The sequence below is a fragment of the Arachis ipaensis genome, chromosome B2 (genome assembly GCF_059453495.1).
Source record: "Arachis ipaensis isolate K30076 ecotype BB chromosome B2, ASM5945349v1, whole genome shotgun sequence".
NCBI classification, from domain to species: Eukaryota; Viridiplantae; Streptophyta; class Magnoliopsida; order Fabales; family Fabaceae; genus Arachis; species Arachis ipaensis.
In genome coordinates, this window is record NC_142437.1 from 4,639,504 (window position 1) to 4,653,205 (window position 13,702).

The 13,702-nt window shown below is 27.8% G+C and overlaps 1 protein-coding gene across 1 annotated transcript; it reads left to right on the forward strand.

Moving 5' to 3' along the window:
* The first annotated feature begins 3,083 nt into the window (after window positions 1-3,083).
* On the forward strand, window positions 3,084-8,725 carry LOC107623534 (uncharacterized). Its single transcript, XM_016325856.3, has 9 exons — window positions 3,084-3,400; window positions 4,225-4,359; window positions 4,707-4,862; window positions 4,979-5,084; window positions 5,290-5,472; window positions 6,082-6,241; window positions 7,097-7,410; window positions 7,942-8,031; window positions 8,285-8,725. Exons 2-9 carry the CDS (start codon window positions 4,345-4,347, stop codon window positions 8,344-8,346), a joined length of 1,086 nt encoding a protein of 361 aa, XP_016181342.1. The 5' UTR covers window positions 3,084-3,400; window positions 4,225-4,344; the 3' UTR covers window positions 8,347-8,725.
* Window positions 8,726-13,702: the final 4,977 nt, after the last annotated feature.

Consider the following 13,702-nt stretch of genomic DNA (forward strand, 5'->3'; position numbering starts at 1 on the left):
TGGCAAAGACTGCAATGAGGACTATTTCTCCCCAAGTGGAGCTTCCATTGCCTTGGAAGGAGTTTGAGAGTAGTATTCAGCGGGACTGCCTTTCTTAAGCAGTTTCTTGTTTTTTTCTTTTTCTTTCTTAGTTTTTGTTTATTTTTCTTTTAAGTCACCAAAAAAAAAAAAGATGAAGATCACATTGTCTTTTGTTTTTTTTTGTTTCTTTCTCTATTAAATTATGCATTATCTTTCGGGTCAATAAATATAAACTAAATTCGATGCTTACTTTATTATATATTTATTATCATTAAAGTTTAAAAATATTTTTTTCTTAAAAAAAGTTTTACAACTTCTATTTATTCTTAACAGAGATAACGAATATGGTCTTTAAGATTTAAGATAAAAAATTAAATTATCCTTAATTTTTTTATTTAAAATAATTTTTAATATTATATTTAATATTAAAATTTTTTTTTAAATATAATATTTTTTAAAGAATAGAAATACCTCTTTATTATGTTTCAATTACATTGCATGACTATCATACTATTACCCTCTTTTTAAGATCACCTTTCATCATTACTAATAATCTCATACTTCAAAGTTCAAATTCTTCAAATTCAATAACAACAACAACAAATAACTTTTTCTTTAAATTCAACCAAAAAAAAAAAAAATAGAGCTGAAAAAAACCTTACTTTAGAAATAATAATTAAACCGTACAGAAAATTTAAAATCCGAACCTAGTTTACTTAAATTTAAACTATAACCTTAAATTAGTCATCACATTCCCTCTTTCTCATCTCTAGGAAAATCCAAATATAATGATAACAATAAAACACTATCGGTGAGAGAAAATCATATGACAGAGATTGGTCAAAGATAATAAAAACATGAAAAAATATAGGTAAATAATAAAAATAATAAATAATGTGAACAATAAATATATTAGATATTTAATTTATTAGATGTGTGAATAATTATTCTAATATTAAGATTTAAGTTAGAAATTTAGAGGTCTAGTGTATTTTTATTTTATTGGGCCAATTTTAAAATTCATTGTTCACATTATTCATAAAAACTATTATCTATCTAACAAAATCTTAAAAAAATAGTCCGAACCAATAAAAAATAACAGAAACTAGAGGATAAAAAAAAACCGAATAAAAGAGAATGAGAAAAAATATTTTTTAATTTAAAAATTTTATAAAAAGTAAATTTATTAAAAAAATAATTTTAATACCAAACATTGAAGATAATTTTAAACAAAAAATTAAAAAACATTTAGATTTTAATTCCAAATCTCAGTGCAAAAAAAGTACTTATCCGTTTCTAACAAGTTACAAAACCTTTTATTATATTTTTCTTAAAGGAATAAAGTTCGGAATAAATAAATAAATAAATAAGACATAAGTTAAGAAATGATGACTTGGGGTTGCGTGACATGCGCCTTCTGATTCTGGCTCTCAGCCCAAATATCTATTTCTCCTTTTCGTCTTTGCCTTTTCTTTTTTTCCTTTGTGCAAATAAAACTCTTAACTTATTTTACATTTTTTTTCCCTTTTTTCACGGCAAATTATTTTCTATTTTTGACTAATGGAATGCCATAAAATAAGAGAACACTATCAAAACAAAAAAAGAGTAGGGTGGCAACGGGGCGGATAGGGACGGATTTTTGCTCTATTCGATCATGCTCTGCAGTATAACAATTCGCATAGAATCTGTTCTATTTCTACTTGCGGGTAGTAAAACATTAAACTCTAACTCGTCCCTGCGGATACTCGCCCCGCCCTACCCGTCCTTATAATTATTAAAATCTAATAAATAAAATTAAATTTCAAAATTTATATAACTATCATCACATACATAACATAAATTAAAGTAAAAATTTAAATATAATATAATATTATTAATCATTTACTAATTATTTTACATATATTATACATATTATATATTAAAATTATATATATTATATATATAGCGGGGCGGGTAGGGGCGGGTATTACCTAAACCCGACTCCGTCCCGCCCCTTCCAAGAACCCGCCCCGCAAAAAATTTGCCCCGGTGCGCCGAGGGGGGAGGGTAATTACCCGCCCCGAGCGGATAGGGGCGGAGTGGGTACCCGCAAGTTCGGGTAGTATTTCCATCCTTAAAAAAGAGATAGTTTAATTAATTTTATAATAGAACTCTATTGATAAAAAATAATTAGAAAATATCGACGTTAAATAAAAAAAATATAAAATGAAGTGTATGTGATATAATTTTAAATATTCAAGAAGTATATTTTTTTGGAATAAATTTGTTGGACAGATTTGAGTAATTTTTCATCAATTTAAGATAATATTTTTAAAGTAAAGGTAATAAAGCAAAAAATTATTTCTAAAACGTATTGAAAAAAAAAAAAGAAAGAATCTTAGAGAGAAATTTAAATTCAAAGAACTATATAAAAGACTAACTATTAAACTTAAATTCAATTGCATTAAAATACTTACTTAAAAAGAACTATTAGTTGAACTATTTAAGATATTGATAAGACACTTTATAAATAAGGTGAGAGATAATGTTAGCATCCCTTAATATAATTAAATTGAATAATCCATTATACAAAAAAACAAATTGAATAATCACATCTTTTTAAAATGACTTCTTACTTTTCATTTTAACTATTTAAATACGAAATTAAATATGTTTTGTATATATATTTGACCTTTTTTTTTAAAAAAATATTATGTACAAAAAAATTAATCATTAAATATTTATATATTAATATATGTATTATTTAATTTATTTTTAATTTATAATTTATATTTTAATATATATTTTATATAAATAATTAATTTAGTGACTGATTTTTTAGTATATATGTAAGATAATTATTTAAAAATATTAAAAATAATAATATTATTACTCAGCTAAATTTTCCATCAAATCTTGTAAGAAGCCAATTAAAATTTAGCATCATTGACTCCATTTAGTTTGGAAATTAAATTAGATTACTTTTACCCTTTTTGGTTGGAGATGGATCCTTCACTATCTCTAATTTTTTCCACAAAGTAAAAAAGTAAAATATGTTTTCAACCCTTTTCAAAAATATCTTTGTCCCTTAAACCTCTCTCAATGTTCTTATTATTACTTCACTCTTCAGCTTCCATGGACAAATTTTTCTCCTTCTTCATCTTCTTCATCAGCCTCACTATTCAACCCTTTCACCACTTTCATCACTTACCTTAGCCTTTATCTCAAGCTTTTCTGCCCTAATTTCGATTGATTTTTCATTTCTCTTACCTCAAGTTTCTATTTTTATCTTTCAAAAACCGTTTTTGGATTCAGCTAAGTGTTGGGGTTTTCTGAATTTAGCTAGATATACACCATTCTGATTCCAAAGTTGCACTCTTTTTGGAGATTCCGGAACTGGGTATGTGACAATATGCTTCATAGATGTTCATTTCTTGTTTATTTATTTATTTTGTTTTGTTTTGTTTTGGTTCATGGGCATGTAGATTTTGGGTTGAAGCATTGGGAACTTCTGGAACCTTTGTTTGGTAGATTATAAAGTTTGTTCCTTTTGGAAGGGTTGTTTGCTTCATCAATAAAGTTCTAGCTTCAGGGGCATCTAGATTTTGGTTTGTGGCATTGGTTGTTCTAGAATCTGGAATTTTGTGGTAGCTGCTTGTGAAAGTTTGTTCCTTTATGAAGAAGTTGTTTTGCTTCATCAATCAAGTCTGAATTTTGTGTTCACAGCACAGAATAATTTAGTAACAATAGAGATCTGGTTTTATTCCAATTTTCTTGGTTTATTTATTTTATTATTTTATTTTTGGTGGTTCTTACATTATTTTTGGTGGTTCTTACATTATTTTTTAGTTATTGCATATTTTCACCCTGCTGATGTGGTTGGTAAAATTCAGATTTTATTTTTCAAGATGAAGAAATTTAGATGTCATGGTAGAACATCAGACTATTCTTTCAAAGGAAATTCTAAGCTAAGTTGACTCAAACAAAAGATTATGGAAACATATTTTTTATTGCATCTCATACTTACTACAATGACCTGCTTATGTCTTTGTTGCAACAATTAACATTGGGAGAAACCACATTTCATTTACCATATAAGGATCTTTTTGATTTGGAAGATAAGATTTCATATACTTGTTTAAGGGTAGTATTAAGAAGGATTTGACTTTTTTTTATTAGTTGAGTATACTTTACAATCCTAACAATGTTCTTCTTGTTTTCCAGATATAAACTATGTTGAATTGAGGGTTTTGTAGACTTGTTGGAATGCCATATTGAATTCAAAGGCAGTTTGCAATTACTCAAATTCCCGAAAGACATGTGGTCAGCCTTTTTACAGCTGAAATGAAGAATTTGCAGGTTTTGTTTTTCCCCATTTTATATTTGGTATTTAATTAGTTTGCCATAGCTGCAATTATTTTCCATTTTCCAACAAAATTCATCATGATGTGTGTTTCATCTTAATGAGAAGAAAAATTCACAATTTTCACACAAAGCACTTATGTTCTCACAGTAATTCAACATTTCTGGTTTTCGGTAGTGCTTTGCTAAACAATGTTTTTTGTTCTCTAAAAGGTTAATAATAATAATAATCATCTTAGATCTTGTTGTATTATAGACTATGTAATATTGCCGTGTTTTCCACTCTCGTTGTGATCTTCTAGATTCATCTTATAAATAACTAAACTCATGATATGGATTCGCAGAGTCCAGAGGAATTGCAGTCACCAACTCAAGCATCTCATGAGCCGAAGAGCGAACCGCCAAACAATCACACAAGTGATGCTCCCGTTGCCGACTCAGGTTCGGCATCCGCCTCGAGCAATGATAACAAGAAAGTTTCGCGGCAGGATATCGAGCTTGTGAGCATTACAAATTGTTTTCTAGTGTTTTGAACTTTTGCAGTGATAATTTATAGAAGCTAATCTAATATGTTTCTTTTTTCTTTCTTGATTAAATATTCAAACAACTTTTGTAGGTCCAAAATTTAATAGAAAGGTGCCTACAATTATATATGAACAAAGATGAAGTGGTCAAAACACTACTGACTCGTGCTAAGATAGATCCTGGATTTACAACTCTCGGTAGGTATCTTGAGTTCTCTGTAATGCTTTTTTATTTAGCATTTTGGTAGTGATAATTATAGATTTATAGTCTATTGTATAAGTTGTTCTAAGAAGCTTTTTATCCAAATTAATGAGTGACTTCTGTTTTATCAAGAATCAACACTATGTGATATATATTGCAAATAAAAGCCGTTATTCTAAACAATGCTTCTTGTTGATTCAGTTTGGCAGAAGTTAGAGGAAGAGAATGCCGATTTCTTCAGGGCGTACTACATCAGGCTTAAATTGAAAAAGCAAATACTCCTGTTTAATCATTTGCTTGAGCATCAGTATCATCTGATGAAGGGTCCCATGGCAGCAAAGGTTCCATTGGCTCCAATACAGAATGGAATCCATCCAATGCCTGGTAAATTCTTGCCCTCTCATTGGTGTATGTTGATTCAAATAACATCTGCATTCTTTTTTTACTTAAGATTTTGAGTTTTATAGGTTAGGAGTCTTCAGAGTTAACATTTGGCCAATAATCCAAATTCTTGTATTAACATTTGCATTCTAGTGGCCATGTTACTGAAAATTTTCTGTGTATTATCTATTTTGCTGGTGATTATTGGTAGCCGATTCCGTGTTGGCTTTGTTTAATTTAAGAACTTTTATAGGAAGTAATATCTTCCATCAAAACATAAAAGTACTTTTTTCAATTGTCAAATGGTAAATCAAACAGATGCTTTCTTTGTTGAATGTTGAGGTTTGTTGTTTCCTTTCCTGTTCTGCATATACTGTCTCATTTGTCGAATATTCCTCCCGATTCACATTATCTGTCATTTTAGAGAAACTATCTTGGCTTGATACACATTCATATGCTCACAGTTCAAGTAATATTTAGTGTGCAAATAATTCAAGTGACTGATATTGCGAATCGAGTAATGTCGTTGCATAAGTTTACTTCTTCTGTTATTCACTTATTTGCTTCTCTCTTTTCCCATTATGCTTTTAACTCAATTTATTTGCAGTGCAGTTAACAACCTACCTATGGGATATCCAGTGCTACAACAGCCTCCGATGGCTGCTGCGGGTCAACCTCATATGGACTCTATGGGTATATCGAGCTGCCATGTGGTTAACGGAGTCCCTGCGCCGAGCAATTTTCATCCCATGCGGATGAATTCCGGAAATGAGTGAGACTCTTTTCCGATTTCAGATAATTCTTTTCATAGCTAGGTTGTGTTTTGTATTCTGAAATGCTTAAGGGTGTGTTCGGTTCGCGTGTTCATTTTCAGTATTTTCTGTAAAACAGAAAATGAAAACGCAAACCAAACACACCCTTAAATGGTATTTTCCGGTTAAGAAGTAACAACTGATTTCAGCATTGTACTCTATAGTAGTGTTTTTATCTTATGTTTCTTACATGTTTGCACAAATGGTTATGCTAGAATTGTTATGTTAAATTACTTTTGAGGTCCTTATAGTTATACTCATTTTTCAATGAGGTGCTTATGGTATATAACTATATATGCTTGTAACAATTTACTATACTGTTTGAAACTTTTCAATCAAGTCCTTATAGCTCAAGTATTTGTAATCAAGTCTCTATACTAGACAAACGTTTCTCAACTGGACCACCCCTTAAGCTTAAAGGTTTTGTGCTCAAGTCCCTATGTTGGATGATAATCACAGTTCTTTGTAAAAAAAAAAAAATTGTACAATATAGGGGCTTGATTGCAAAATTTTGGAACTAGAGGGACTCGGTTGAAAAATGTTTTAAACTAAGGGATTTGATTGAAATTTTTTGTACAGAAAAGGGGGAAAAAAGAACCTTAAAATACAAATGTTCAAACTACAGGCATCTAATTGAAAGTTGAGTGAAACTATAGGGATCTCTGGAGTAATTAAATTAATTGTTATTGCCATTTTGTCCTTGTTGTGTACTAGTTATATTGGTGGCATGGTGGAGGCATTTTTCCACCCTCCCTTGTTGAAGTAATTTGTTTGATGTGAACGGCTAACCGCGTCCGGTTTTGTACTTGTTGAAGTATGGTGATGGACCACAGTGGTCCCGAGATGGCGCCGGTTGCTCCACCGAATGGTGCAATGTCATCAGTGTCCGACATGCCGGTGAGTCCAACATCTGTAGCATCCACCGGCCATTTCCCCTTCACTGCATCAGAGATATCAGGAATGGGCACGGATACATCGGCTCTTGACACAGCTTTTACATCGGATGTCGCTACTTCGGTAGGGCTACAGCTTGCGGCAGACGGTGGTGCCGGAATCTCGAGATCACTTGATCAAATTCAGTGGAATTTTAGCCTGTCTGATCTAACAGCTGATTTGCCAAACTTGGGAGGTATTTCATCATTTTAGATTGTCATTTGATGATTTGAACACTGAATTCATTTCCATGAAATTGCATTAAGATCTCTTGAATCCAACTTAAATAATATATATATATATATATAGGGTAAATTATGTTAGGTTAGACGATATTATTCGTGACACTTTTTTTTTTACAAAATATGACAGTAACCTTTTTCTGTCACTATATATGACACTAACCTTCCCAATAATAAACATTAAGGGAGATTAGTGTAAATATGACAAATTAAAGGGTGTGAATGTAATATCACATAACATTGAGAATAGTTAATTGATGGATATTCAATCCAATCATGTTACGCATACATAGAAAATCAGACACCAAATTAGTCACTTGTATAAAATATATATTTGTTACAAAAAATATATAATGACTAAATTTTAGTGTGTAAATAATATTTTTGTATTCGATTTTAATATAGATGCTAATAAAAGGGCTATTCTTAATATTATATTATTTTTATGTTTTATATTTATAAATCTTGTTGATTTTTCTTTTCAGATCTAGGAGCTTTGGGAAATTATCCCGGTTCACCATTTTTGCCATCTGATTCAGACATTTTGCTAGAATCTCCAGACCAACAGGATATAGGTATATATATTTATATCTATCACTCTAGATAATTCAATTCAATCCACAAAGTATTTAAGTTTTTTTTTTTTTTAATTTTTAGAATTTTTAATTGAGCAAAATTCATTAGGTATTACACTGAATTGGTTAGTCTAAAATCCTTGTAGTTTTGGATAAAAATATTTCATAATAAAACCTTGGTTTATAATACATATGATCTTATAATTTTTCTATACTTGCTTGTACTAAATATTTATTTTATTTTATTTTTCAGTGGATGACTTCTTTGTTAATTCTGAGCCACCATGCTCCCAATCAGATGAGGAGAAATCTTAAATGAAGGTGATGAATCAAAGTTATGTTTCACATTAAAGAAAACAAATGTTAGCTTAGGGAAAAAAAAAAAGAAGGAAAGAAGTTAGGACTAATAATAAAAAATTAAATGTCATCTATATAGCATAGTTGACATGTATAACAGCCTGAATGAAATCTTTATCTATCATATAAATGAGGATAGAAATGTTATTTCTATGTTAATTAAATTAAATGGGTTCTAGATGCAATGTTTTGTATTCTTTTGGGAGAGATTTGTTGTTCATGAAGAAAGTGTTGGGAACTCTGTTCTTTTGTAATTTTATTTTATTTTATTTTATGCATTTTGGATTTATACTCTTGGATACTTTTGTTGGTGCCAAATGTTGATTTGACTTCTTTATATTCTAGAGTTCCACATTATTATTATTATTATTATTAGGCTGCATTCATTTGGTTGAAACCTCTAATTTGTTGCAAGAAAATAGAAAAAAAAAAAAAAAGATTGGTTTAGCTTTTTTTTTTCCCCTTAATTTTAATTTAAAAGTAAACTAAATCAAATGGTTTGAATATATATAAATTATCACTAAATGAATTTATATATTTAAATATATGATTATTATTTTTCTTTAAATGGGTTATTATTTATTTAATTCACTAATACTAGGTATTAAGTATTAATTATTAATATTACTTATTAGATTTTATGGGTATATGATTTTACAAAATTACTAATAATTTTCTAATATAGTAAGGTTAGAAATCAATTTAAAAAGTTTATGAAAGTTTCAATAAAAAAATTGAACTTCGAATGAATTTAAATCGATTAAATTTAGCTAAATTGGTTTGGTTTATAGTATAATTAAATTGATTGATTTTCCTTCTTTGAAAAAGTATTAATTATTAATATTACTCTTTATTTTGTTGTGTACCCTAAATTGATACGTAGGAATATAAGATATATTTGATAAATTTCATGAGGTTTCATTCTCTACCGAAGAATAAAATAAATCATGGGAGTGAACCAACTGAGATTGGTAAAGTGGTCAGCTTATTCATGTGTTGTCCGCTTAAGTAAGTGTTGGGAGTTTGAATCTCACCTTGTGCATGCAGCAATCTATTAGCCTCGTCCGCTTAAGTAAGTGTTGGGGTTTGAATCTCACTTTGTGCATGCAGCAATTTATTAGCCAACGGTAGATCTTTAAATGGAGTTCAGATCTGCGACGAATTAGTCCTTGACCTGTCGGGTTGGAAAATACCGTGAAAAATAAAAAAAAATTATGAGAGTAACTAATTTATGCAGCAGCAATTCATCGGTCACTAATAAATTCTTAAATAAAGTTTAAATTTACAATAAAATCGTTGTTAAATCGGATTAGAAGATATTGTGAGAAAAAAAAATATAAACCTAATTGTTGGAGAGCCTATATAATATATATAGACAACACAACAATAACTTTACGTATTAATCTTATCTAATGACACTTTAATAAAGGGTTGATTTAAGGAGGTTTTTTCCCCATGTAAGGCTTCTTTAAGACAATGGAAAAGGTTTCACGTGAGACACGTTTGGTCGATTAGAAATTAAAGAATGGTGACAATCCTCTTCCTCTCTACTTTATTTCTTCCTTTATTATTTTGTCTTCTCAATTTTACATGCCACATATACACTTCAATCTTGACCCGACCATCTTATTCATATAATATAATGTTGGAAAATTTTAAGTGTCCCAAATATATCGATATTTCAATAATTTTAATTGTTAATGTCAATTATAAAAAATATATATAATATAGAAGAATGTTAGGGGTCAGTAATTTTAGTGTTTTGTAATCATCAATTGACCATTAATAGTATTTTTAATGGTGTGAGATTACATCTAATGATGAAAAATCACTCACTTTTATTTTGATGGTTAAGTGCTGGCCAGAACACACCAAAATTACTAATCCCTAAACTTTTCTTATAATATATATTAACTAAAATCAACAAATTAAGATTACTGGACCACTAATATTTTAGATATATTTAAAAACTTTTTTATAATGTTATGCTGATGTGTACAAACAGTGCAAGTAGGTCTAATAATAGGTGTATGCTATACAGGCCATAGGCATAAAATGGTTATTATTAAGGGGATGGTCCATAAAGAAGTAGAAAACGTCTTTTTTTAGAGATATTTTTTAATAATTAAAATTTAACCCATATAATCACTTAAATCATGTTATTTTTATCAAAATTATGTCAGACAAATTAATTTGATCGAAAAATAGTGAATCAAAATTTGAATCCATCTAAATTAATATTATTTTTTATAAAAAATGACTACAATACCCCTATTATATAAAATGACTAAAATAATCTTATTATATATATTAATTTTGAGAATTCTAAATTCTAGCCCTTTTCTTCTCTATCGTTATAGAGTCAGAATTTAAAGCTTTTAATATATATATATATATATATATATATATATATAATTTTAATTCCTGATAGGAATATTTTAGTTGTGTTTTATAATAGGAATATTGTAGTAATTTTTTATAAAAAATATTAATTTATACCGATTTAAAATTTTAATTTATTAATTTTTTTGCTAAACTGATTTGTCCAGTCTAATTTTAATAAAAATAATACAATTTAATTGATTATATGTGTTAAATTTTAATTTTTTAAAAAAGACGTTTTTGACATCTTTATCTAAGTGACTCCCTATTATTAATTTATTATAGTTATTACGATACTCATAATTTTGATAAAATTTAAAAAGAGGTGCTAAAATTAAATTAATATTTTTTTAATATTTAAAAATATTTTTAATTTAAAAATAAAAGTAAAAAGTATTTCAAAAATATTAAAAATTATAATTTTATTTTTAGCAATAATTTGATAGAATTATTATTGGGCTAACTCAATTAAAAAATTATATTATAAATAAAAGTACGATATAATAATGTAGGATATTTATGATGTAATAAAAAATTTTATTTTCTCTCTTTGGCCTTAATTTTAAAGATTTTTCTTCTATTATTCTCTCTCATTTTCTATTTAATTCTCTATCCATAGATACAAATTCGTATAATAATTTTTAAATACTACTAAAATTGTATAGCCACTGTAATTGCGTAACAACTATAGCTCTACCTAAATTCGTATCAAGATTATCCATGGAGTAAGGAAAAAATTGTTTACTTAGTTAAACATGCTGCTCAAGATTTCTCTAATGTTGTTACCACCAAAAAATATATTATTCTTTTTTCTTTGCAATATAATTGGAACCACCTCCAATAAATGTCTGTAAAGTGAACTGCGATGCAAGTCTTTTTGAAAATGAGCAATTAGCTGGCTTTGAATGTATTATTAGAGACAGCATGAGAATTTGGATAAAAGGTTGTTTTGCCAGTATATCTCTTTCTAGTGTTCTTGATCTGTTGTGAGCTTCATGCTATTTGGAGAGGGCTTGTTATGCCTTGGGATTGCGAGTGCAAAGAGGTCATATGTGAAACTGATAATCTTGATACGTTTCTTCTTGTTTCGCGAAGCACAACCAGCATGATTATGAATGACTCTGATCTGCTTGACAAAATCAAAGAGATGCTCCAACGCAATTGGACAGCTACTTTAGTGCTCATCCAGCGGACAACAAACAGAACAGTTGATTTAATAGCTAAAACTGCTGCTTTAAACAAACATGTGTACTTAGAATAGTTATTGTCTCCTAATAATTTAAACACTATTATTAGAAAAGAGTGCTACTCTTTTTCTTAAGTCTTTTTTCTTTGTATTATGTTCGGTGACCAAACTACAGCTCCACCTTAATAACAAATAGATAAAGTGACAAATAGTTTGTACAATACGTAAAAGCATTATGCATCAAAGATTTCTTTCTAGATTTGTAAATTATTGTTGGAGTTCATGATAATAACTTATGAATAATAAATTTGATAATTAGATGCTGTATCATATAATATAAAGTACTATTTATTTATAGATAGTGAACAAATCATAAAACAATCAAATAATAAATGTTTAATTAATATTCTATTATTAATAAAAATTTCAATAAGAATCATCTAATTAATATTTAAATATCTTGATATTCTCTAATAATAATAATAATAATAATAATAATAATAATAATAATAATAATAATAATAATAATAATAATACATTAATTTTCACCTTTTAGACGCAATATTTTATCTAAGTGAATAAAAAATTTTGTAAAAAATATTGCAGTCACTTTATATGTAGTGTTACATAAATAATGGAAACGTGTTGCACCATAAGATAAAAGTGTTAAACCTTATAAAATAAAGAAGAACAAATTAAACTTGGATATATGGTGTCTTCAAGCTACAAATAACCCTACCTAACAAATTAAATTATTGATGCCTCACATGCATCGTGAATTTTTTTGAAGAGTGCAACCAATATAATTGGTTTTAAGGGGGGAAAAAGAAAGAAAGAAAAAAAAAAAAAGGAAAAGTAAAAAAGGAATGGAGAAACATTGGCATATTGGTGCTTCTCAACTTTTCTTATGGGGCCATGCATGCTCAATGACCATGATTTAAAGATTAAAGAGATATATATAAAGCATAATAGTAATATAACCTAATTGTTTTTTTCTGCTTTGATGCACTTCATACTCATGCAGTTATCAATATATCAATCATGTTGATAATTATAATGATTTATGCATGATTGCAAATTTAATTTGGAATAATCATTGTGCATATATATATATATATATATATATATATATATATATATATTATTACTTTATTATTCATAATATATATAATTTTTTTTACCAAAAAATATGAGATTCGAACCCACAACCTCTTAATTACTATGCCATTTGAGTTATTATTGTGCATATATATATATATATATATTATTATTACTTTATTATTCATAATATATATAATTTTTTTTTACCAAAAAGATATGAGACTCGAACCCACAACCTCTTAATTGAGTATAAGGAGACTATGTCATTTGAGCTATTACTCATTGACATTCATAATATATATAATTATTTATAATATATAATGGTATATATATTATATATCTAAATATCATATACTAATATAATTTGATTCAACCACTTTTAAGTTATTGTTATTGGAGTAATTTTAAATGCTAAAACATAGACCGACAAAAAAAATTCAGCAACTTATTGAGTTTAAAAAATATTATTCGTACACTAAAATTAGTCATCAATATATTTGTGTATAAATACATGTAAAGTTTAATTTATTTTTAATATATATTTATATTCAAACATTTATTTAATTTTATAGTAGTGACTGATTTTAACATACACGTAATATAGTCAATTTAGTTTAGCTTTATTAATATAACTTTAATATTATT